Source organism: Harmonia axyridis, chromosome 3 (assembly GCF_914767665.1).
Source record: "Harmonia axyridis chromosome 3, icHarAxyr1.1, whole genome shotgun sequence".
NCBI classification, from domain to species: domain Eukaryota; kingdom Metazoa; phylum Arthropoda; class Insecta; order Coleoptera; family Coccinellidae; genus Harmonia; species Harmonia axyridis.
In genome coordinates, this window is record NC_059503.1 from 57,303,025 (window position 1) to 57,316,581 (window position 13,557).

The window sequence follows — 13,557 nt, forward strand, 5'->3', positions numbered from 1 at the left end:
ATAATTCCTATGTTTATTCCTATGTCTGCTCAAGATGAGGGAATAACGACCGTCTTCGAATTGAGCCATTCTATCAACTGAATAGCATCTCACGACCAAGAAAGTTATAAAACCTTCGCATAAACAAACCAATAAATTCTTATCGTTCGAATTAAGTCTGCACCCCTAAGCTATCGTTTACGGCGCCATCGAACTTGGATTCACAGACGCAGATTCTTCGGGTCAATGGTATTTGAATGGCTTTCATAACAAGGTAGAGATGAACGAGAACAATCAATCTCCATAGATTATTCCCATTTCACGTTCTGATGACTTATTTTTGAGCGCCCACCTCCGAAATACATTGGCTGTAATTTTCGAATTTTTACTCGGAAATGTTTTCAAACGATACGATTTGACTAAACGATTCGTCCCTGAATTCGATTGTTTCCGTTCATCCAGTCCGAATATACTATAGCTTTGGAAAAGGAGGATCTAGAAACCTTGAAGGACCAGGAAGTAGCCTAATGGAAATATTGTCACCTGTTAATTTTTCTGAAGTTTCCGTATGTTGTAGAATATGAAGAATCATGTTGTAGAATAAGAAAGTCCACACTTTTATTCTTTGAAGTAACATTTCTTTTAGAAAATCATTTTGAGTAAAACACTTTTTCGCGACAAATTTTGCATACCCATACGGTAATGATTTAAGACTGGTTTTTGATGAAAATTATTGTTAGAAAAGGGGTGAATCAAACATTATTCAGAATGAAATTAGTTTAGTTCAGAATTCACCTATAATTAAACAAGTCGTCCGTGGAATTTTCCAATTTGTTGTCATTACTCTTTAGTTCGAGTACACTTTTATAATGTCAAACAGTATTGGTTTTGAGATACATAGAGTTACAAAGGGTGTTTTTTTAGAGCTATAGAACTTTGAATTGCAATAAAACAACGATTGACATGAATTTTATTTATCCGCCAGATAATCTTGTGGCATTACATTTTGAATATGATTTCTGCCATATGACCGCCACGGCTGGCTCGGATGTAGTCCAATCTGGATGTCCACTTTTCGAAGACTTTTTCCAACATTTGTGGCCGTATATCGTCAATAACACGGCGAATGTTGTCTTCCAAATGGTCAAGGGTTTTTGGCTTATCCGCATAGACCAATGACTTCACATAGCCCCACACATTCTAGCGGTGTTGAATCACAAGATCTTGGAGGCCAATTCACAGGTCCAAAACGTGAAATTAGGCGGTCACCAAACGTGTCTTTCAATAAATCGATTGTGGCACGAGCTATGTGACATGTTGCGTCGTCTTGTTGAAACCACAGCTCTTGGACATCATGGTTGTTCAATTCAGGAATGAAAAAGTTAGTAATCATGGCTCTATACCGATCACCACTAACTGTAAAGTTCTGGCCATCATCGTTTTTGAAGAAGTACGGACCAATGATTCCACCAGCCCATAAAGCGCACCAAACAGTCAGTTTTTCTGGATGTGGAGTGAACATAAACTTGAGGATTCGCTTTACTCCAAATGCGGCAGTTTTGTTTGTTGACGTAGCCATTCAACCAGAAGTGCGCTTCATCGCTAAACAAAATAAAATGGACGTAGTGCGCGATACGTATTCCGTACAGAACCATTATTTTCGAAATAAAATTGCACTACTTGCAAGCGTTGTTCAGGCGTGATTCTATTCATGATGAATTCCCAAACCAAACTGAGAATAAATCACTTGACAGCTGTTAAATCGGTAGCAATCTTGAACAGTAATGCCAACTTAAAGTTATATACCTCGAAAAAAAACACCGGTTACAAGGTAATTCTCTTCAAAGCATTCGTTTTAATTCCTAAGTCTTAATTGCGTTAAATTCTTTCAAGATCACTCATAGTGAGAAATTATGAGATTCAAGTTAAGAACGAGGCAATATTGTGCAAACATAATTATATAACGTTCTTTCCATCATTTGTTAAAATAGGATTCCGGCAAAAAGATTCTTCGATGTTCTCAGCGATCGAATCAAATTTCCCTGTCATCCTCTATAATCTGTACCTTGCAAATAGGCAGTGTTAGAAAAAAATCCGACTATCCTCATAAATGGATCAGTGAACCCAGTTTCTGTACATCGCAATCGCCCATAGTTAAGGCGATGATTACACTTTGTGATTTCGCATGATGAATGATAACCATTATTCAGCGAGTGTCAAAAACGCAATGGATCCAAAGTTGGATTTGTTTACGTTTGCATGGGCGGCATTTGATGAATGATTGTTGAGGCGGCACTGAAAGATTCAATAGAAGTTTGTTCGATGATTTGAGATAATTGAATCGGTTGCGATAACTTGAAGATATGAAACAAACATTTCACGAAAATTAATGATATCGAGGCCACGGTTTCTAGAGAATTTCACTAAAATGCAGTAGGAGTGAGTTATGTCTATGAAAATGTCATAAGAACAAACTCGTATTCAAATATAGTTGAAGTAACTAACTGGTGTTTTTTAGCTGTATGAGAAGTTTCGATGGTTATTATTGAGATTTGTGCTCATTTACTCTCGAAAAACCTTAAGATTAAAGTGGCGACTGTTGAAGGGACCAGCCTTCTTGAATTTTGATGGTATTAGTCCCTTCCTTAGAGTAATAAACATATATAGAGGGAGCATATGTCATTTTCAGTAAGCAAATTTTGTGCCAAACATAAACTATCAAATTTGACATGAAGCGCGCCGAAATGAAAACATATCAGTGATACGTTATTTCACTCAATTCGCGAGTTTCTCCACAAAGAACGCACTTCATATGTCCCCTAGTGAATCAACGTTTTATATTAACTCAAAATATATCGAAATGAATACCTAAATATATCAGAAATTCAGAAAACAAACTTCAAGCGCACCAGACGACCGAAAAACAACAGATGACACTAGGAGAGCAAAAGTTGCCAAACCTTGGATTTCAGCAGGTAGATACAGAAAATAATAAATATTCTGCTCATTATAAATACGACAATTAGTAAAAATACCGGATTCCGAATATTCAAATTAATTTTTTAATCGGGAATCACTCAAATAAATATATTTTCATTTAATATAATATATAAATTCATAATGACATAGTAAAATTGTGGATTTGAAAATATCTCACAATCCGACAACGTAATCTAACCATGTTGGGGACATGTAAAAATTGGGTGTACTCCCGGTATCTATGTTTACTACTCTATGGTTTATACCGACAAACTAGCAACTTTTGAAGCATTGGAAGCAAATATTCAAGTCACCATTGACGTTATACGACCAGGTTCATTGAAAGAATTAGTGAAAAATTAGATTATTCTTCACCTTTATTTTTTGGATACTAACTAAAAAGGCCAGGTGCAAGCCATTTTTTTTCAAAAAAGGTGTCACTGGACCCCCTTGCCATTCAAGCTTTCAGGGGTTGCTGTCATCAAGCTAACAGGGTTGATACAAATTGAATGGAAGCAACTGAATACAATGTCCCCCTATGAAGCAAAGTTTTTGTATTTTTTCCAATTTTGTATGAGTCTCGGTCCTATTAGAGGTGGCACCTTTACAAATTGATACACTGATGAAATTTTTTATCGAATCCTGATTAGTACAGTTTCAGATTTATCAGAACGTTTATTTTTAAATGATCCTCGCAATAATGTATTGTTATCATTTAAATGATAGCCACGAAAGCACCAAAGTACAGTGCATCCCATTTTGGGTGAGACAGCCAGGTTTCTCGCTTGTTATTTAAGATAGAGCCTTGCGGTTTTCACGTTCCTGTCCTACTTTTTCGTGAAACTCAAGTTTATCTAATCAGATTGTGCATAACTGTTTCCGTTCAAAAGATACAGGGTGATTTTGGAAATTCATACTTTTCGGACCCCTTCTTTATCTCCGAAGTTATTAGAAATAATGCTGAGGTAAAAACTACGTCTGAATCAGAATTCTGCGTAGAATTCAGTGGCGTACTCAATATTTTTTTTCGGGGTATGGTTTTGAAGATTCAACACAAACTGATGTTTTTTTTAATGGAACACCATGTGTATCATTACTTCGTTGAATTCGTAATTTTTTTTCCTTCAAAATGATATATGACACTATGTAGGTAGGATGTTCAGAAATGTTAAAAAAACACTAAAACATCAAATAATGATGATTTTTGGTTAATGGGCAATGGATTTCCCATAGAAAAGAAGAATCAATAATGATAACAATAATTTATAGCGATGACAGCTAGATCAGATTGGTTTTTTCCCTCCAATGCCTACTTGATAAAACAATGCTCCCAAATGCATAGTAGCCATAATAACAACAAGGATGTTTGTGTCATCAATGACCTACTACTTTTAAAAATCGAAAGTAATAATCCTCTTATTGAAACATAGAAAATTCATGGCCCATTTACAAAAAGACATCATTATTTGACGTTTTAGTGTTTTATTAACATTTCTGAACATCCTACCTACATAGTATCATATATCATTTTGAAGGGAAAAAATAACGAATTCAACGAAGTAATGATATATAGGGTGTTCCATTAAAAAAAATATAGGTTTGTGTTGAATCTTCAAAACCATACCCCGAAAAAAAAAATTGAGTACGCCACTGGATTCTACGCAGAATTCTGATTCAGACGTAGTTTTCAGCTCAGCATTATTTCTAATAATTTCGGAGATAAAGGAGGGGTCCGAAAAGTATCAATTTCCAAAATCACCCTGTATCTTTTGAACGGAAACAGTTATGCAGAATCTGATTAGACCAACTTGAGTTTCACGAAAAAGTAGGACAGGAACGTTAAAACCGCAAGGCTCTATCTTAAATAACAAGCGAGAAACCTGGCTGTCTCACCCAAAATGGGATGCACGTACAGTTTCTTCCTATTATTGACGGAAATGAGAAAAGACTTTTTGTTTCACCAAAAAAGAAACAGGTACTTACTGCATATCTTCTTTATTGTTCAATGAGAATGAAGATTGTATTAGGTAACATAAAAAAATTGAATTGATTGTTTCACACATACTTACATGTAAACTAGGTTGCATAAAATCGTTGTCATGGGCTAACTCCAAAATGAATTTTCTTCCAAAGGCGGATATTTCATAGTGTGGATGAGAGTCCCAATTTTCGGCCATATTATTGCGAAAATGGCCTGTATGATAGATCAAGAGTGGCTCATCTACAAGAGAAATGGTTGGGATGTTGTATCAAAATAAACCAAATGGAAAAACTAACAACAAAATTTTATATTTCATTAGATTCGGATTTTCATTCTTTTATAAAATTCACTGAAGTCTTATAGCAAAATATTTATAGTTTGATAAAAAAAAACTATGTTGAGAGAAATAGAATTATTATTCAATCTTGAATATTACTGACTGGTTGTTGAATAACAGCTCAGAAAAAAACAGAATTCCTATTCTGATGGGCATTCGTGTCTTAGTTTGATTAATTTGATATTCTTATCCTTCGTGTTAAGATGATTGATATGTTGTTACACATGAATAATTCAAGATGTATCAAATTTTTTGTTATTTATTCCATTAGCGTTTGAAAAATCGTTATTCAATCTATGCAAATTGCTTTTAGATAATTACGTTAGAAATAATGATTCAATCTTTATAATTGATTCTTCAAATTATATTATAAAGGGACTATGAATTATACTCGAGAGAACAAGTTATGAAAGATCAATTTTATTGGTAGCCAAAAGTGGTGAGTAATAGACAATCTTCTCGAAAAAACAGTGAAGATATATTTGCACAAAAGAATCAATTGTTCAAAACATTCTATAGAAGGAAATCAAAAAATTGTTCCAGTGTTTCGTTCAACAGAAGCCAAATCTGAAACATTTGAAAATTGTGCTTTCTACTAATTTCGAAAATGATATATTACCTAACTCTAATATTTTCGGGATAAGAATTAAGAATGAATTAATAGACAATGAGCTTGACTTATATTTGGCGTTTTTCCAGAGTAGATTTAGAGCTTCAGTGAAATTTGCGAGTGATAAAGTTGGTTTTTCGATAATTAGATATTTTCATTTCATATTTATTTCAGTATTTTATACTTACCACTATAATTGTACATCTCGTTAAAAATAATGTCATGGTTATGAAGTGGCAGTGGACTGATTTTCATCGGTTTGACGTATTCTATATTAGTATCTAATCCCAAATGTTCCAAGTAAGAGTTTCCTCGATGCTCTGAAAAAAAAAATAATTCTGTGAAAATAATAATAGGTGATGCAATATTTTGAAAATCGAATAAGAATCAGGTATTTGAATCCATGTATTTAGTATTTTAGGCCGTCGGCTTTGAACATCAGTAATTATTTTGAAGATATTTCAGTGTTTGATAGTTATTTATTTGATTATGGAAAGAGTCATATATTTCTCTAATTCTGTGGTTATTCCGTTCATTCTTCCACATCTTGTAGAACAAAATCATGCGAGAATATATCAGAAACGCACAGTTTTCATGGTTATATTTTATTATTCTATGTTGGTACTCCGAACTTTCCGCCACGGCTTTATCTGTCAATTCATCAATTTGCCTTGAAGAAATTAGTTCTGCCAACCAACATTTTTCAATGCAAAAATCACTAAATTATATTTATGGAAATATTTCATTAATTTCAATGAAAATGCAATGAATTAGAGAAAATAATGTATAATACTCGTACAGAAGGCTCATTCTACCACTCGTTCATTCCAAAACTCGCCACTTCGTGGCTCGTTTTTGAATTTTGAACTCGTGGAAGAATACCAATGCCTTCTGCACTTGTATTATAAATAACTATTATGGTATTAATTCTTGAGGGGAAGAATGGGAGATTTTCATAATAAATTGGTTTGCAATAAGAGGTTTCATTTTGTAATTAAAAGGAAATCAAAGGATGTCTATTTCAATGTGAAGATGAAGGTAGTCATCGAAGTGATATCACCCAAATTGCCACACCATGTACTTTTCATGAAACTTTCCATGACTAATTCACATTCAAACATTCACAAGTGTACAACAACAACTTCACGAATGCCATCTTTGAAGTCTGAAATCGATTATGGAGCAATATTGGCATAGACCTCAAGGTGGTCCTAAAGAAGAGAGTCTGAAGGTGTTAAATCACAAGATGTCGATGGCCAATAGTGATCGCCACTTCGAGAGGAAACCTTTCTTACAAAATTGCGATTGTTCCGTTGCTTGTGTGGCACGTAGCGCCTTTGTTGAAAATAAGCGTCGTATACATCATTATCTTACAATTCCTGCTATGAATGAACCTCAACCATAGCCTGATTCCCAAGATTTTCGAGGAATTGACAAACCTGCGTTTTCGTAAACACTGCAGCTACAGCGGCAATATATATATATTTTTTTTTCGATTCTTTACATCACTAACTTGTTCCAACAGAAGTTGCTTCACTACGACCCAGAAGTAGCGTATTCTTAACTTGTCAAACTTCAAATGTCAACTTCTCAAATGTCACAGCTGTCCTGATACCAGGCCATTTTAAATGAAAACTCTATTTGAAAAAACCCTTTAATTTTTAAGGTTTCTAGGACTACACGTCCTTGATTGCAGATAATTGGATAGCCAACAATATTAGAATATTAGATACAATGTTATATAACGGGTGTTTTTTTTCGAGGGATTTAACATTAAGCTAGAATAACTGTTCAAGATGGCGACCGATTTAACAGTTGTCAAGTGATTCATTTTCAGTTTGGTTTGGCAATTCATCATGAATGAACTCACGACTGAACAACGCTTGCAAATAGTGCAATTTTATTTCGAAAATAATGGTTCTGTGCGGAATACGTATCGAGCACTACGTCCATTTTATTTTGTTTAGCGATGAAGCGCACTTCTGGTTGAATGACTACGTCAACAAACAAAACTGCCACATTTGGAGTGAAGCTAATCCTCAAGTGCATGTCGAAACACTGTTACATCCAGAAAAACTGACTGTTTAGTGCGCTTTATGGGCTGGTGGAATTATTGGTCCGTACTTCTTCAAAAACGAATGGCCAGAACGTTACAGTCAATGGTGATCGGTATAGAGCTATGATTACTAACTTTTTCATTCCTTGAACAACCATGTCCAGGAGCTGTGGTTCCAACAAGACGGCGCAACATGTCACACAGCTCGTGCCACAATCGATTTATTGAAAAATACGTTTGGTGACCGCCTAATTTCACGTTTTGGACCTGTGAATTGGCCTCCAAGATCTTGTGATTTAACACCGCTAGACTATTTTCTGGGGGGCTATGTAAAGTCATTGGTCTATGCGGATAAGCCACAAATCCTTGACCATTTGGAAGACAACATTCGCCGTGTTATTGCCGATATACGCCCCCAAATGTTGGAAAAAGTCATCGAAAATTGGACGTCCAGATTGGACTACATCCGAGCCAGCCGTGGCGGTCATATGCCAGAAATCATATTCGAAATGTAATGCCACAAGATTATAGTGTGAATGAGTATTTGAGAGATGCAGATGTTTTGCTTGATTTTTGAGCTCATCAATGCTTATAGAATTAATTTTTTTCTTTGTTTTTTGTAGTGGACGTATCCTATACATATTTATGTCAGAAGGGATTCAAATAAATATTAAATATTATTATTATCTTGCGTATAAATAAAATTCATGTCAATCGAATAATCCATCGTTGTTTTATTGCAATTTAAAGTTCTAAAGCTCTGAAAAAAACACCCTTTATTATGATGAGATAATTTTTACCAACTCCTTTTTAAATTCCATGTTTCTTTAATGTGTAATCTATGCGTACATAGTTCTGGGATCGGATTTCCTCCTTACGGAACCCCTCGTTGCGTCGAGGATCAAGAACGTTCAACTCGACGTACATAGGTCGAGAAAATAGATCGGCCAAACATAATAAAAAGCTATCGGAGAGAGCGCTCAGATACATTCATTGCCAGTGCAAATATCGTTTGTGTAAATCCAGACGGGCCTAGTTTTAGACTTTTATTTTTGGACTGCGCGCTGCCTGCTGACATCACCAAGGTTGAGATTTGCAGGCGGTTTGGGGAAATTGAAAATCGCGATGATTCAGATCAACTAGCCTTCTTTCACTCCGTACACTATTCTTCTCTCTATCCTCGTGGCCGAATTTGATGGCCCATTAAACATTTTTATTTTGATTATCGATTGATTTACTGTCGATGTCGACGCGCTCGGATGGTCAAGGTTGAGGCTACTCATGGGGCTTATAACGGGTGTTTTTTTTTTGCTGCATAAGAAGTTTCGATGGTTGTTGTCAACGGTTTGACATTTGAGATTGTCAAACTGTGTTGACATTTCTCTTCAGTAAGTTTCGGCAATTCATCATGGATCGTTCAGCGCCGCTCCCATATTGTGGATATTTATTTTGGAATGAATAAATCTGTTCGCGAAGTTTATAGAGCACTTCATCCATTTTACGCTCTACATAATTGGCCTAGTGAGCAAGCAATTGTGCATTAATTTCACCCTTTTAGATTCAAAACCATAAACAGAACAAAGAACATTTCATACCAAAGAGAATATTGCTGATGAAAAGCGCAAAATTGAAGAAGATGTCGAAATATTGATACGTCGCCGTTCTCAACTTGTTTGCCATTGCCCCTTGACTATGTGAAAAATTCTACTCGAGGATTTGCACACCTAAAAATGAAACTGCAAAAAAATCAAGTTCCTTGATAGAATGTACTTGATTTTTCAAGTACATATGTACTTGATGAATGAATTTTCGACTTGACTTGAAAAACTACTATTTGACTGATTTATAGTCAAGCAAAGTCAAGTAGCTTCAATATAATTTAATAATAATAATAAATTGCCTTTATTGAAGAAAAAATACATATCAAGAAGCGAAGATTCTGAGCATAGCTTACTTAACCTTTTCAAAATGAAAACAAAAATTTGTAATAACAAAAAGTACAATTCTTGAGAATAATACAATAAACTAAAATGAAATAATATTTTGTTGAAAATTTCAGGAAAAAAAGAGAAGAGATTTAACGATACATATGCAAACATAAAAAAATTATCGATTACTCACTCAACTTATTCACCCTGCAATTGCAACAATAATTTTTCAACATTTAGTTTCAAAAACGTCTTTGAGCGTGTTTTGTAACTTAAGAAAACTGAGTTATAAACAGTGACTGCGTTGTAAGTGAAACTTTAACTGGAAACGGAAAGACGGAATCTTGGCGAATCTAGAGTATGAGAATTGCGTATACAACGTTCAAGCAAACCTCCCCTGTGCATGAGTCTCTCCTTAAGATCAGGTGAAGCAGAGGACACGATAAACCAGCGAGCTTAAATGGTATTGATACAAGTTACCCACCCTGAGCCAACCAAGTTCATTTATTCAGCTGAAGACGATTTTTTATTGTCTGCATCGAAAAAAGATAACACAAAACAAAGCCGTAATTCAGCACCAGAGTTTCACATAACTTTTTCCTCAACTGAAAGTCAATTATTCCTTTATGACTATAGAGATGTTTCAAAACAAGGTAAGATTTTTTGACCAATAGTGATATGTACTCCTAGAAACGCAGCATACAATCAAAAATAACTCCCAGATTTTTTATTAGCACTGGAGGAGATCTGATCCCTTATCTTGAGTCCCATGTCAACATTTCCAGTCAGTCCAGATCGAGAGACCATATAACAGCATCTTTTAGGGTTAATGAAGAGATATTATGGCTTCTTGAATAAAGATCCAAGGAAGACGCAAGATTAGGTACAACTATGTGTCATCCCCAAAAAATGTATAGAGACATGCTCAACTGAGGACTGTATATCAAAAACATATATAAGATTGGGCCCAGTACAGACCCCTGCGGCACATCCGATGCCTCTGAAGCAAGTCGAGCCGTGAATCACTTAGTTGAACATAGATGATATTTGGTTACATACAGCGCGCTTAACTATCAATTTATTACAAATTCAATTTGGTGACAACTTTATTTCCAGAAGTCGTCTTGTTAACTGGCTTCCTCTATCATGCGACTAAAAAAATCTTGAGTCATTCGTTTATGCCGAAATCCAGCAACTCTTGAAGCATTGGAAGCCAATATTCAAGCCACCATTGACGCCATACGGCCAGATTTATTGGAGAAAAATAGTAAAAAATTGTAGTAATCAAATGGACTATGTAATTCGAGTCACAGCAGACATATGCCAGAAATGATATTCAAGAAATAGATGCCATGAAATTATCTACCAGATTATAATAATAAAAAATTCCTCCCAACAATATTTCTGTCTTGTTTCATCATTTAAATTTCTCAAGCTCTTAAAAAAGCACCCTATACAGTTCCAACATTCTCTTTTCTGGAGATTTCCACTTCTAAAGATAAATAAATCATAAATTTCATAGGTATGTTGTGATGGATTTCGAAACAACCGTGTGTTTTGTTCAATGTTAATGGGAGAGCATCTGGTGCAATCCATCACAATTCTATGAAATAACAGGTTACGAGTTAACTGGCGCAAGCTTTAAGAACAGAATCCAGCAACGCAACAGGAAACATCCATTCAAGATCCAACTATTAATATCCGGCAGGTCAATTCATGAATCACACCTTTGAAATATCATTGATGGCCACCGCAACTAGTACAAGTTCTTAAGAAACTACAAGTTATAAATACCGAAAAAAAAACTAAGACACAACAGGAAATAATAGTAGTTGACATTCGAGACCTGATGGTATACGCAATACGTCAGATAAACGTCGAAACTATGCACGGTTGGAAAGTTCATTAGTAGCTATTCCTCATACATACGTCGATGTTTACTTTTTTCTTCATAATTATTATCGAGATAGTCGAAGAAGGCTATCTACCTGTCTTGTTCGCCTAGATTTACCCACAGCTATAGGAGTGTGATGTTGCTGTTTCTCAACGTATTATCGGTAATAATAATTGTTGTTGAAGCAGTCCCGTCCCACGGTTTGATTGAATACCTAAACGAAAGCGTCGTTAGTAAGTTTTCAGTATGCTTCGCGATTAAGTCTCATCCAATTACTCTCAACATTATTCTTGGTGCAGTAATTTCAGTCGCTTAGGAGCATGTTGAAATCGAGTTATCAGATTATTAAGAAAACCGGGAGAGTAAAAACACTTAGGAACAATTAGAAGATACATGAGATGAATCTCATTCAGATGTTCGGTTATTTTTTGTAGTATGCAATTAAAAATTCACATTTAATGAACTCCTTTGATTAAATTTGGAACATGTTAGCTTTTCAGAAGTTCGAAACCATAGTTTTCAAATTCAAAATACAGATATTTGATCATTGGATTAAGTTCCTAGACCTAGACCTAGACTAGAGTGAAGAAGTTTACAGGAAATTGAATCACAATCCATTATTTTTCTACACTATATTATTCCTGGCTAATATCCTTGGCAGTCGAAGCCGTAACATCTTCTTCTTCTTCTTCTTTCTCTTTTCTTAAGACTTAGTCTTGTTTCTTCTACTATTCAGCCTCTTGGGAAGCAGATGTCCAGCTTTCGTGCCATCTCTAGGGAGGTCGGCCAGGAGGTTTCTTTAAATTCGGTGTTTCATCCTGCCCATCTTGCCCATCGATCTTCCATCATTCTGTCGACGTGGCCTCTCCAATATCGTCGTCTAGCCCTCGTGAATCTTACTATGTCTTGAATTTTCAGATCTTCTCTTATAGCTTTGCTTCTTATTTGATCTCTTAAGCTTACCCCTTTTACAGTTTTCAATATTTTCATCTCTGCTGCCCTCATCGTACTCTACGTTTTTGTTGTGTCCATTCAAATTTCTACTGTATATGTAAGTATAGGTTTTACAACTGTTTTGTATATACGGACTTGACTATCGGCGGACATGTAGGTATTTGTTTTTCCATAAAAGGTCCTTCAGATAGCCCGAGATTCTTGAGGCTTTATTCACTTGGGTAGGTACTTCTTGTTGTAAGTTTTTGGAGTTTGTGATCTCGTCTCCTAAGTATGTACATCGCATACGCTGCTGAATGGAATTGTCGTTTACAGCTAATTTACATCTTGTAGGCTCTTTTACTATGACCATGGATTCTGTTTTTTCTATAGATACCTGCATATTGAGGCTTTCGGCTGTTGTCTGGAAACAATACAGCAGCCGCTGCAAGTCGCCATCAGGATAGCATCATCAGCATAGCATAATATTTTTATGGATCTTCGTCCCATTCTGTATTCTCCGGCCTTTTTTACACTACTAATTATTTGATCCATAATGAAATTGAACAAAATTGGGCTCAGACAGTCACCTTGGCGAATTCCTGATAGTATTGAAGCTTATGTGGTAAGTCCCTGTGCTGTTCTGATTTTTGTTTTGTTGCCTTCATTGAGCTCCTTTACTATGTTGTGTTCCCGAAGTATATCATCAAAGAATAAAGAACATTATTTATTTTTATCATTCTGACTCTACCTGAAATTTTCCTTCTTTGAGATTTGGAGTGATATACAATCTTGAAACTTTACGCTATGGTTTCTTTTTCAAGATATGAACTTGGATGATAATTATTGTCTGGTATTCT

General features: G+C 35.3%; 1 protein-coding gene across 3 annotated transcripts in view; it reads right to left on the reverse strand.

The window, feature by feature from the left end:
• Positions 1–13,557, reverse strand: part of LOC123674481 (A disintegrin and metalloproteinase with thrombospondin motifs 9) — a 278,970-nt gene that overhangs the window by 129,536 nt on the left and 135,877 nt on the right. For all 3 annotated transcript variants that reach the window (XM_045609366.1, XM_045609364.1, XM_045609365.1), the window contains exons 4-5: positions 6,075–6,206; positions 5,028–5,179 (exon numbers count right to left, since the gene is read on the reverse strand). In XM_045609366.1, coding sequence (XP_045465322.1) covers positions 5,028–5,179; positions 6,075–6,206 — 284 coding nt within the window. The remainder of the gene's footprint in view (positions 1–5,027; positions 5,180–6,074; positions 6,207–13,557) is intronic.